The sequence below is a fragment of the Drosophila hydei genome, unplaced genomic scaffold (assembly GCF_003285905.1).
Source record: "Drosophila hydei strain 15085-1641.00,03,60 unplaced genomic scaffold, DhydRS2 tig00000266-arrow-arrow-pilon, whole genome shotgun sequence".
Taxonomy (NCBI): domain Eukaryota; kingdom Metazoa; phylum Arthropoda; class Insecta; order Diptera; family Drosophilidae; genus Drosophila; species Drosophila hydei.
The window spans coordinates 29,165-43,228 of record NW_022045700.1 but is presented as its reverse complement, the minus strand read 5'-3'; the positions used below and the strand labels follow the sequence as shown (position 1 = coordinate 43,228).

The window sequence follows — 14,064 nt, the reverse complement described above, 5'->3', positions numbered from 1 at the left end:
TATACTTTCAAGTTAGTGCATATATTAACATTTATTAAGAAAGAAAAGAATTACTTTTTATTTAACTATTTTTAGAGTCTACAAAATGACCGAATTTTTTGGATCGCATACTTTCACTTGACATAGTTTACGATAACAGTGAAAGAATATTTTGTAGTTATTTTTGAAGCAATTTTGCTGGGAATCTATTCGATATGAATATTTTACAAAAATAATTGGCTAAGTAATCTAGAATTATGATATACTGTTCAAAGGTTTGCGACTTGTCGAATCCGAATATGACAAATAGAAGAAATAGCGTTTTCGATTTGTAGAGTAAAGTACATTTACTGATTACTCATATTTCGTAGGTCTGTGCTTTTTTAGTATTATTATTCTTGGAAATATTGGATATAGCTATCAAGATACTAGTTTGTACAATCGCTGTCAATACTTTAGGCTTGATTTCTAAACCAGATTCTCATAAAAATAATGTTTCAGTTGAAACGTAAAAAGTTTATGGACATTTGGTTTGTTGTTGACCAACTATTGTATACATAAAAATATATTTTTGAAATTATTATAATAATAAGTATTTTCATTATTGTCTTGTTGAATCTCTTTTAGGGTCTGATATCGATCCATTTCATTGTCATTTGAACTCATGATTCACGTCAAGAAGTACTATTAGTTAGTCTCCTTTTTTGTAATTTAATTCCCATTCGTAGCATCCCATGCACTATGTATGTGTGCATATAAGTATGCTCCAAATCTCATATGTAACGCTTGCCCACGCGCAAAAGCCGTAAAATCAATACCTACGTTTTAGCAGAAGGAAATGGTGTGGGTGATGCCTACAAGCATCAGCGAGCTACGTAATTTTATACGGCAGAGGGCAGCCTAAATAAGTGAGCGAGTTACATTTACATATCCACGGGGCCTGGAGTCGAGCTATTCAATTTTTCTTTCTTTTTTTTGTATCAGGACCAGGTGCGTGCTATTTGAATAGCGCGTGTCGTCGGCGTCTTGTGAAGCGCAAAGAGAGGCGCGTGCAATGTACATATAAATTAATTGTGCGAGCATTTTTCAGTTCCTCATTTTTGTTATTTCTTTCATATCGCAGACTCACTTATTGCCACGCAGCAGAGACTCTGTGCACTGACCTGCCCTCAAATTGCAAATTGCAAGCGTTGCAGCAAAATCATAAGCGTAAACAACAAATCATGCTGAGCATGTTTATATACACATACACACATATTTCCCTGTGCATGTATTTATGTGTGTGTGTGTAATCAATTAACTGATTCAATCATATTTAAGTGAAATGCCTCTGTGATTGAGATGTCTGGCGAGCATTGCGTGTGACGCGCAATTGGAAAGTGAAAATTGTTTGTGAACTGTTGACAAAACTACAGCAAAACGTCCTCCATATAAGATAGATGACTGTGCGAGATTTCGTCAAATTACAAAAATATATAATAATATATTTAAGTTTCGAAAGAGCTGAATTCAAGCAGGGTGAACACTATAATGATCAGTGTTTAAAACCTAATTAGTTTCTAAATTTACGAATCCGTGAAATCTTTAAGTTCTTAGACAAATATTTCACTAAAAGGGGAACCAATATCTATATATATTTATTTATTATTAATTTTCTATCTTTCTATACTCTTTAATCTGCTAAAATCTATGATGCCTCTTGAATTTCTCTTTACAATTCGCCTGGCTTTGTTATATTTTAATAAATTGATCAATAAATCTATTCTCACTAGACTATGTTTTTTTTAAATATTGCTGTTCTTATATGTGTATGTATTATTTATTATATAAGATATGTTCGCAATAATTTGAACTTTAGCCAAAATTTGCTTCTAATAAATAAGATTAAATTTTCTTATACTTAGTATTTGTTTGCTCTTTGAACATTTTTTTAATTTTAAGCAAATTATTTTAAATAACATATATTTTAGTCTAGGATACGCTTCTGTTGTTGTCTGGCATACAATTTACAGTAAAACTGATATTTCAGATTGTAATCAATGAAGTGCCTGAGCATATTTGAAATAAGCTTTTAGATAGCTATACTAGGAACATGACAATTCTACTGATCAGGATAACATTATAGTATACTATGGTACATATCATTTTTATTTGGCTTTTCCTTTGAAGAGATTTCAACTGCAAATATCAATAAAGCAACCATATGCAATAAAGCATCTGCATATCGTTGTCTATGTACTCCTATGGAGTGCCAAAGATACAGTGAGCTATCTCTAAGATGAGCAACTGCAGTTGGTCTCTTAGAAAAATATATTATAAAGTGAATCATTTCTTTACAAAAATATGATTCACATTCCTTTTAGCTTTACTAATCTATTGATTGTCATTTTTTGAAAAGATAAAGTATTTATGGTTTTGAGTATAAGAACTTAAAAAATTATCAGGCTCAAGAAGTGATTCCCATAATAAACAAAATATGTAAGACCTTAAAAAAGATTGCTATTTCCACTTAATTTACGCGAGTGAAAGTGAATTTGACAGAAAATTACCTTATAATTAACTTTTGCGAAACAGTAATGAAGCCCTAGCGAAAATATTGTGTAACAATATAGCGCATGTAGTTCACGTTTACAGCTATTAACTATTCAGTATTTAAATAACTTTTAAAACTGTCAAAAGTCGAAGAAAAATAATATATTCAGTATTATTTTATGCATTGCTAAAACTGCACGCTTTATGGAGTTTAACCTATTATTAAAGATCAAGTTTCTATATAATTAAGCTCGTTGCCCAACATCTGTGCACAGCTATTAAAGCTACATATAGTAGCTTTTTTGTTCTTGCCTCGCTGTTATTGTTTGTCATAAGCGAAAATCGTTTGGCTCGGTGCACGCGCACCTAGAACAAAACAACGCACGTACGAACAGTTATTTGGGTGCATGTAAATAGATAAAGTTCGCCGTGAAGTCAAATGAAAAGAGTTGCGCAGTTGGCGAGAGGGAGCGAGCGCTAAGCACAAGCCCAGAACAGTAATTACGATGCAGAGAAGGCCGCTCTAAATGACAACAATAAATTCACAGAAGAGCGAGCAAAAGCTAATTTGGAAATGAATGAACGCATTGCTACACACACATGCACACATGGACACAGATAAACGTTGACAAACCGAAACCCACAGGGGTTTTGTTTGGCATTCAAATTTCGTAGCCAAGCGTTGCAGCCTTTTGGCATTTCATTTATTTACTTCGTTATCAGAAACTTTAACTTCAACTTTGAATGCAATATAATTCGTTCTAAGTACACAATTCAACAACGTTTGTCATAGATCTCTTTTATGATCTACAATAACCGTTTGCATGTTAACAGAATATCACTGTAAGCAGTTTTAAGTCTGTTATGATAGCGGATGAATGTCCGTAAACGGGTTGAAGTCTGTTTATAACTGCGGATGAATGTACGTAGCGCACGAGTGCATATTGAGTACATTTGCACCCAAACGGCGCCAACAACAGAGTGCGAACACTGCAGAAAGCCAGGTAAGCAAAAAAAAACAACAAATATTGTCAATACAATACACTTATGTAGGCTTTGCAATGAGCATGACTAAGAATTTGTGTACTGCTGTCCCACCTGCATAGACTGTGATTGAGTCACAGGGTCGCACGCGACCAAAACAATTTGATACGCATTTATAAAGATAGTCTGCATTCTATTTACCACTTACCTGTTAAAAATATTCCAAACAAAGAGACAGCTGACGAATTATGTAGCAGAAACAAAGTGCACATATAAACACACACACGCGCACACACACACTCACATACGTATGTTTGTGTATGTATATAATTTTATTTATATACCAGTGTCACAGTTTGCTGTGAAATTTTATTATTATTATTTTATTGCAATTGGATTTTTAGAAAAATAGCTGTGTGCTAGTTTCTAAATTGCGTTTTTCACATTTTTTGCATTGTTATTTATTTGTTTTAAAGACTTCTTTCGTATTCCCGATTTATGTTGTATTCTCTTTTCAGTCGCAGCTAACTTTGCAGTGACGTGCTGTAACGCTGCTGGTTCACAGTAGACTAACAGCGCGTTATCATGTTAAAACTCAAAAGAAACTGCACTGCTGAAAATCGATTAGTTCCGATAGATGCGCAAAATTTAAAAATGCAAATTGTAGTTAACATAAATTTGATTTATTTATTTATTATATATTAATGTATTTTTATTTTTTTTGGAATGATTTCTTATTGCAGTAAGTGAATTCGACTATGTTTCTCTAGATACTCTCTTCTGGTAAAGCTCTTTATGCAATCTAAGCATTGAAAAGGACGTTCTCCCGAATGAGTGCGTATATGATTGACTAAATGGCTGCTTTGCGTGAAGGCCATATGGCAATGTGGACACTGATAAGGTCTGTCACCTGAATGGACACGGTTGTGCCTTTCCAGATTGACACTTTGTGTGAACGTTTTTGGACAGTGTAAGCACTTGTACGGCCTTTCTCCAGAATGAACACGATTGTGCCGCTGAAGATCTCCGCGATTCGCAAAAGTCTTTGGACACAGACAACATTTGAAGGAACGTTCCCCGGAATGGGCACGTATGTGCTCCTGTAGATACCATTTACTAGTAAAAGCTTTTGCACATTCGGTGCACTTGTAGGGTCGCTCGATATGGCTATGCTTCTCCAGCTCTGTCCATGAAGATGAGTGCGAATGAATGCGAATATGATTGGCTAGATGGTTGCTCTGTGTGAAGGCCTTCGGGCATTGGACGCACTTGAAGGGTCGTTCGCCGGAGTGAACTCTCATATGTTTGTCCAGATTGCAGCTCTGATTGAAGGCTTTCTGGCAGTAGATGCAGGAGTAGGGTCGCTCGCCAGAATGAATGCGAATATGCCTTTTAAGACTTCCTCGATTCGTAAAAATCTTTGAGCAAATCGGACATGGCTGAGCTTTATCTGATTTGTTCAGTTGAAGTTTCACTGGTTCATTAAGCTGTTCTTTGTGCTTCCCTTGCCTATCGGCTCAATGAACTCCTGCTCCTCGCTTTTTATGTGCACTTCTATATTTCTATGGACTTGCTCCTCTTCTTCTTCAATTCCTTAGCCTCCACTTTAATGCTACATTCTGGATATTGCCAAGCCTCGCGCAGCAGCTGACTAAAGTGTTGATAGCTCTGCTCGCATCTTCTTTTGAAACGATATGCATTCTGCGCAGCTAGCACGCAGGCTAAACATATTTGTTTTGGAAATGGATCGTCGCGTAGCACAAGACAGTCAACGCATTCGTTAAGCATCTCGGCCAGACAGGGCTCGGATTTGTCGGATTGATCACGTTCAGCGAAGATATCCACTAGAGTGACAGCGCTGCTTGTACAAACGCGACAAACTTCTTCCATTTTAAATGGGAAGGCAAATTTTTCCAAATCCTCTTTTTGTTTATGTTTTCTTTCTATATCAATTTGTAACGCAAGCTGCATCCGGGTGGTCAGCAAATACCTAAAAATATACTAGTTTTTGGTAAAAATACCATATGTTGTATTTTGGCTTTGTAGCGATAACGATTATATTTATTTATACCTTAAATGAGGATTAAAATGCTTTTTGTTATTTATATAAGTTAATATAATTTTAATTTAACAATTTCTTCATTTTATATTCTATTACGCTCGAAATTTTGGTGTACATCTTTCAGTTAACCGTCATCGAACCAATCGAATAATGCGGCGAAGTTTGTTTAACAGCGCAACATGTTCCTACAGCTATACAGTCATAGCATTACTCTCTCTGCTCTCTTAAGATTACCTGCACGTATATCTTATTGGACTGTTGAGAACAGCACTTGTTAACATCGTGCGTCGACTCTAACAGCTGTTACACAAAACTGTTATTGTATATCTTGCTGTTGACGCGTGTGGTCGGGTTTTTTCGGCGGTAAATGCGGGTATTATAATCTAAGCAACAAATATAAGTGCAAAATAAAGAAAAAATTCATGAAAAATTGCAAAAATTTCTAAATGTGTTGAAGATCGCGATAAACATAATATTAGTTAAATAAAGGTAAATTATAGCAATGCAAAGCTATTTTTAAGAGTGTGTGTGTAGCAAAATCGATTATTCAATCTGTGTGTGAACGTATGTGTATGCGTATGCGTATGCGTATACCTCAGTGTATGTGTGAGCATGTGTGTGTTTGTTTTAAAGTTTTTTATGCATTGGGCATACCACTATAAACGGAAAACTTAACATAATATGCCAATTTAACTAATTTAAAATGCAGCAAAGACAATTGAAAGAAAAATACGAATAAAACGCAAACGACAAAGCAAACTGCAAAATGTAGAGAAGTGTATACCAAAAGCAGAGCGGTAAAAAAGTCCAACCAGAAACGTACACAGTCACAGTTACACACACACTCGCACAGAAACACAAATTCATTTGCTCATACTCTTACACACATATTCACACATACTGAGACAAACGGCTAAGCGCGTACACAAAGTAAATGAGCGCAAAAGCAATTGCGAAAAAGAAAAACAAGTGCAAAAGCAAAACACAGTCTATGAGTGTGTGTGTGCGCGTGTGTGTAAAAGCAAAAGCAAACGCAAAGCGAAAGATTTAATAATTAATTTAATGCCTCAGCTTGAGTTTAGCAGGAAAGACAAAAGTTCTCACTGAGCTGGCAGCTGATGCAGCTGCCAGTGGGTGTGAGCGAGAACGCAGCATATGTCCGGCCATCAGCTGTTTTGACACTTGACACGATCGTCGCCCGTGTTGTTTTTTCTCGTTTTTTTTGTTGTATTTGATTTACTTTGTTTTAGTTTTTTTTTGCATTTTCTTTGCTGCTGTGTTTGCTTGCCTAAACGAGTTGCGCTTTGATTTTTGCGTTGTGTTAATTAATGCAAATTGGTTTATTTATTGAGTTAAATTGTTTTTATGCATAGTTTGGTTTCAATTGACGCAAAAGCAAATGCAAAGTCAAGCAAAGTCAAAAGCAATAACAATATTTCAAATAAAATATATAAATAATTACAAAAGAAACAAAAACAGTGAAAAGTAAAAACAATGTAGAATAAAAAACTATCTGGCAACTCTCTACAAGTTATTGTTCCCCTTAAAAAAAAATTAAGTCAAAATTTCCAACGCTAATTTTTGTTTTATCCTTTTTCTTACACATTCTCTTTGCAGCTACACAGAGAAAAAAAAAAGAAAATTTAAATTTAAAAGCGGAATTAAAGAATTTCAAGTGTTAAACCAAATGTTAGTCTAAGCTTAAAGTGTAAAACTAGTTTAAGCCCGCAAAGTGTTAACAAAAGTAAAAACAAAACATAGTAATTTATAATATTAATCCAAAAAAGAAACGAAAACTGTAATAAATAATACAAAAACCAACAACAACAACAAAAGCTGAAGCTTCCACTAATACAACAAGAGCAAGAGTTAAACAGTCAGTTTTTACGGCTAAAAACGAAGGCTAGAAAAAAGGCTAAACGTGAATAGCTGCGCTTTGCAATCAGCCCAATTGCATTAAAATTTTCTTTTGACCGTTGTTAATCAATTCGCCAAAATAGCTAAATCCATTTTACAATTTCTAAAAAAGAAAAAATCCCATCATAGTTCAGGAACGGCAAGCGGCAGCGGCAGCGGATCAGAGGGCAAGTTACAGCAGCAGCACAGCAACGAGGAGGAAGGCGGTGGTGCAGGTGGAGGACAGCAGGAAGCAGCCGCCGCTAGCCACAAAATAACGCCGCCGACCACAACAGCAGCAGCAGCAACAGCAGCGGGCAGAGCATCGGGTGCAGGAGTCGAAGCAGGAGTCGGAGCCGGTGTAGCCAAAACAGACGCAGCTGCTGCCTCTGGCGAGGAGCCGCCGTTGGCGAACAACCAAAGCAACAGCTCACCTCAAGCTCAGGTCTCGGCCAGCGCCACGTTTCGTTTGTCTTCGTTGACGGGCACCATCTCGAAAATGGGCAATAACGCGACCACATCCAACAAGAAGGTGGATGCCGCCGAGACGGTTAAGGAGTTCCTTGAACAGGCCAAGGAGGAGTTTGAGGATAAATGGCGTCGCAATCCAACCAATACGGCTGCGCTCGATGATTTCGAAAGGATCAAGACACTGGGCACCGGCTCCTTTGGCCGCGTCATGATCGTGCAGCATAAGCCAACAAAAGACTACTATGCCATGAAGATATTGGACAAGCAGAAGGTCGTCAAGCTGAAGCAGGTGGAGCATACGCTCAATGAGAAGCGCATCCTGCAGGCGATACAGTTCCCATTCTTGGTCTCGCTCCGCTACCACTTCAAGGACAACTCCAATCTCTACATGGTGCTGGAGTATGTGCCCGGCGGCGAGATGTTCTCGCATCTGCGAAAAGTCGGACGCTTCTCGGAGCCGCATTCACGTTTCTATGCAGCACAGATTGTGCTCGCATTTGAGTATTTGCATTATCTGGACCTCATCTATCGCGATCTGAAGCCGGAGAATTTATTGATCGATTCGCAGGGCTACTTGAAGGTCACCGATTTCGGCTTCGCCAAGCGGGTCAAGGGCCGCACCTGGACGCTATGCGGCACACCTGAATATCTGGCGCCCGAAATCATTTTGTCCAAGGGCTACAACAAGGCCGTCGATTGGTGGGCGTTGGGCGTGCTGGTCTACGAAATGGCAGCCGGCTATCCGCCGTTCTTTGCGGACCAACCCATACAGATCTACGAGAAGATCGTCTCTGGCAAGGTGCGCTTCCCCTCGCACTTTGGCTCCGATCTGAAGGATCTGTTGCGTAATCTACTGCAAGTGGATCTGACCAAACGCTATGGCAATCTGAAAGCAGGCGTCAATGATATTAAGAACCAGAAATGGTTCGCCTCCACGGACTGGATTGCGATCTTCCAAAAGAAAATCGAAGCGCCGTTCATACCGCGGTGTAAAGGTCCCGGGGATACAAGCAATTTTGATGATTACGAAGAGGAGGCGTTGCGAATTTCCAGCACCGAAAAGTGCGCCAAGGAGTTTGCCGAATTCTAGAAGATGCACAAACAACAACACGCATTCAAGTCACCATCTTCGTTACCATCGTCGTTGTTGTCGTCGTCGTCGTCTCGTCTATATGTCTACTACTTACTACAACTACTACTATTACTAGTGCTACAACTGCAGCTGCAACTGCAACTGCAACTGCAACTGCTACTGCAACTACAAATGCAACTGCAACTTTTACATCTACTTGGGTCTAGCTGGTCATATACTTATCACACACACACATACCCATACACACAACCCAACACACACAAACACCAACACCAATACAATACAGCACAACACAACACACATCAAAAGAAACCCCAATTGGATTTTTCATACCCAGTCGCAACAAATAACAAATAACAGTGAGTATCCAATTGGAATTATTTACATTATAATGCATTGATATTATATAACATTCAGAAAGGATATTCTATTTATTTATTTTTTTTATAATAAAATTTAAACTAGTTAAATATAGTTATAATTAATAAATATATAATATATTATATATTTGGAGGAGCTCAAACTGAGACATCTTTACATTGCATTGAATCACTCTTATTGTATAGTCTTGTGTACATATATATGTATATTAAGATAACACATATTATAAGTTCGGAAACTTTCAATTAAAAGTTATAAATATGCCTTATAAATCAAACAACAATAAATATTAATATCAGCAAATATGATAATCAAAAACAAGTCCATCAGTACGTGATTATTAGGTGTATTTGAAGTCTTTTCAGTCAAGTCTTTTTTCTGTCTTAATGTTAAATGCAAGCAGCAATGTATGCTTTCATTACTACTTTTAAATTACTAGAAAATCTTCATTTGTGACCAAGATATTGCCTCTTGAATTTAATTAGTATCTTTCTCACACGCCACCTATTGGCGCGTAGAGTAACCTGTCGCTGTTAGTTGACCTTGTCGGAAGTCTTTTCAGCGCGCGATATCTCACTGATAAATAAAATTTTCAAACATTTTCAAAAGACTTGTATAGAAGAAAAAATGTACTTTCTGTTATTGCAGAAATAAAAATTTAACTAGATATGATAGAAGCTGAAAATGCCATAGAGGCGTTTTTTGCATTTTAGGTTAATATATATTTGACCTTTTAGCTCTATTCTAGTTTCAGTATTGCGCTCACTTAACCACCACAAACCATTGAAAAAGTATAGTCTGATACTTGGTAACTAAATTTGATCAAAGTAAATTAATTTTGTGGTCCTGTGGTTTCTTCAAGGTTTGATAGGCGAGCATTCTATAGGAAATGAATCTCAGATTTTTGCTTTATTTATTCAGTTTTGTGCAGCCACATACTTGGGTATAGGGTATCAGTGATGTATTATCTTTCATTCAAATAGTGTTCTTATATAGGCAAACGTAATTTGCACTCTATATTTACATTCTATTCCCTAAGAGATCGGTGTTGTGATATATACGCATAGATAATGATGGAAACTTTGTTCCATAAATGATTTACGATTGATGGTTGTTTGTTTCCCTTTGGACAGCACCTTGAAGTTGATGAAGCACAGCAGCAGCTTCTTAAGCACACGAACCCGAACTGAGTTCATCAACTCAAATTGTTCTGATTGTGCTTTAGACAGCTTCTGCTTTTCACCCTCTTCATTATCTCACTCTGCCCACATTTTGTTGAAAGCGTGCCGGTCATTCTTTTAATTAGTTTGACTCGTTGCAGCTGTCAGTGAGTCGAATTTCTTGGTATTTGGCGGGCTCTATATGTGTCGGTGGGTCGACAAAGGCTTTGGCAACCTGCTCGCACCACATGTTGAGCACATGTTCCTTCCATTGAAATAATTCCTAATACGTGCTCTTACTCGACTCTGGCCGTTTCAGTTGCTGGGAAACACCATTCGAGATAATGCTAAATGTCAGAGCTTTTTTTTTCAATCGTTCAAAAGTGCTCAATGAATCAATGAGTTGAAAATAATTCGCGTTTGACACTAACTATGCGTTGTTAGATAAGAAATTTCTGTCACAGGTGGTAATAGAATACTTTGTGGTTGTAGACTACGAATATTTTACTGCCAAACACATTATATAATATGGCGAAAGATTAGATTAAAGGTATTATCTAATATCGTATAGATATATATATGTATATAAATATTATGAATTACAAGTTATGCATCTTTAAATAAAAGCATTGCAATGACAACCACAGATATTTCTCTGATAATATTTTTATTTAAACAATAAATATATATTAAATTAAAAAAATAATAATAATTTAATATATTGATGTATAAATATAATTAAAATACAAATATTAAAGTTTAATAATGTTAATATAATAATGTTATTCATTTAAAAATTTTATTTTTATTTATATATATTATGTTATTTTTTACATTTATATTAACTCTGCCTTTGACTGATTGATAATAAATTAAAAATATGCAAGTATTTGGGTTAATTAATTTGCGTCTGCTGAAGAGATAATAGCTATAGCCCTTCTTACAAAATTTCCCTACACGTAATTGTTATTTCTTTTATCTTTTTTTTACTTTTTGGTAATTAAAACTTTTGCGTGAACGAAAATTTCTTGCTTGCCTCAAAAACACAGCCCTCAGTTTGCTACCTGTCTCTCTCACTGTCTCTCTCACTCTCTCCCTCACTCTCTCTGTTCATGCTCACTTTTCGCATTGAACTTTGCGTTTAACCAAATCAACTTGGCGACCAAAATGCCACAAAATATTGATATTTACACTTGACCCATTTGGTTGCCTTGACAGTCGAGTATGTATGTATGTACATGAGTGCTTTTGTATGTATGTGTGTTGTGCTGTCCTTAGCATAACTAATGTCAAGCCAGCAAGGCTAACAAAATAGAAAATTTGTGTATATATGTATTTATATTAAATATATATACATAATTCTATGCGCTTTTGCTTTGCAGTTACAAATGGTTTTTTATACTCGTTTTTTAAGTGGAAAAACGGGTATATTAGTTGTGCACAATAATATAGAAAATTGATATTTAAACTAAAAGCTTCTGCGGTGCCTGGTATTATGAGCTGTTAAGAAGAGCTTGAGGGCGTGGCTAAATTAACTTGGTAAACTGTTATTAATCACATAACAAATATTATGATTGTATTATGGTCAATCTGTAAGTTCTAGAAACTTACACCTGGCCTTATCAAAAGAAAATTACTTTAGACTGCCTATATATATACCTTCAGTTTTGGTTCTGTTCATTAGGGCGATTGTTGTATAGTTGAAATTTAACTGTTTCTGTGTTGTCAACAACAACCATTTTGCAGTCTGTTACACCCGACTGCAACATTCTGACTTTTCGCGTGCTTTTCGCCCATTAGCCAAATACGCATTGTTGTTGGTTTTTCATTAAAAGTCAAGACGCTGCGCGTTATTAATATAATAATAAATTATAAGCAGCCACTGTGCGGCAAATGCGTGTAACAGGCGAATAAAACGTCAAGAAAATATACAAAAAAAAAAAAGGAAAACATAAAACATTTATAATTATGAAATTTACAAGTCAAGGCGTGGGCCGTCGTCATTAAAGAGTCAGTAGAAGCATACAGTGTAGACTGCTGCTGACCTCCACAATAGACGAAATATTTGTATACTAAATACTTTAGCTGCATTTCATATAACACATTGACCGTGACCTTGCCTGACCTCTGGATAGGCTCTGCTGGCTTGTCTTCTGCTAATTTGTTTATTCCATTCCTTCATGTGACACATTTCTTGCTCAATTTTATTGGCACTAATTAATGTTCGAAGGGAAACAAAAAAATAAAAAGGAAACAAAAATTGTATTCATCAATCATTTCTTTTTTATTTGTTTCACTTTTCGTTTTCAGCCCCGTGGCCAATTATATCGATAGTCTGAGCAACTAGCACTTAAGCATTTGCCTATTTACATAAACCCCTCCAAAGTGCTCAATGAATATATATGAGTCGCGTTGTCTTAGATATGACTAAGACTTAGGCTTTAAGGCCTAATAGGGATATTGTGTTAGGGTATTGATGTTAAAGTTCATAGTAAACTAAATATTGCCTAATGATAATTATCTAAACTGATAATAGTTCTATCAATTCCTCAGTTTCTCAACATTCCATTCAATGTTCACATATTAATCAATTTTATGGTAGCTATAAAACTCTGTGTACACATTTCTTTTGTTTTTGTTCACTTTTTATATTCTTAAAAATGTTTTGTACTAGCCTTCACTATTTCGCAATATTATTTATTGTAATTTAGGAAAATATTTTTATAGAAAATATATATAATATAGTGGGATCAACTTCTTTATAGGGACATCCTATAGCTAAATTCTTATAGATAAATTATTATTAACCTTAGAACTCTTTCTAAATCAGTTTAAAGCGCATTGAAGCTAATCTTATAGTGCTATATATCATATGTAATATTTCTTAAACACTTCAAAGTGTTTCATTGCCATATTATTATCATATATAATCTTAATATGTATAAAAGTATTTCTCCATGTATTTATTTTCAAAAAAAAACTTCAAAGTGCATCGAAGACAGTTTAAGTCTTTTTAAATAAAGTTTTAACTTTATAATTTCAGACGTGAATTCTATGAAAACTATTAAATACTTTAAGATTTTTTGTGATTTTTGTGCCCTATAGAAAAATAGGGTATATTTGCCTTTAGGTAAAAGTACAGTTGTGTTCATGAAAATTTTAGTAGTAAATTTACATTAAATAATTTTTATATTTAAATATTATTTATTTATTTATATATTTATATATTTTATTTTAATATTATATTTTATTCTTGTCTCTGCATTTGTGCCATATCTTCGTGTGGTTCATCTGACTCAATTTCGCTTGCTGTTAGAGCCACACAATCTAAGAATTAAAACTGGAAGCTTAAATTTATTTCAAATTGATACCGATTTTCACTTATTTTTAACATAGCTTAAGCTATATTTTAAATGTACACAATTAATGTCTAGATTAACGGTAAGCAAACTCACTAAATGATTACTTTGATTTGGTTACATAAAAATCTTATTGTTAAAAGATAA

The 14,064-nt window shown here is 35.4% G+C and overlaps 1 protein-coding gene across 1 annotated transcript; it reads left to right on the top strand.

The window, feature by feature from the left end:
• Nucleotides 1-7,517: 7,517 nt before the first annotated feature.
• Nucleotides 7,518-9,130, top strand: LOC115483017 (cAMP-dependent protein kinase catalytic subunit 1). Its single transcript, XM_030223716.1, has one exon. The coding sequence runs from the start codon at nt 7,953-7,955 to the stop codon at nt 9,012-9,014; it is 1,062 nt and encodes a 353-aa protein (XP_030079576.1). The 5' UTR covers nt 7,518-7,952; the 3' UTR covers nt 9,015-9,130.
• Nucleotides 9,131-14,064: the final 4,934 nt, after the last annotated feature.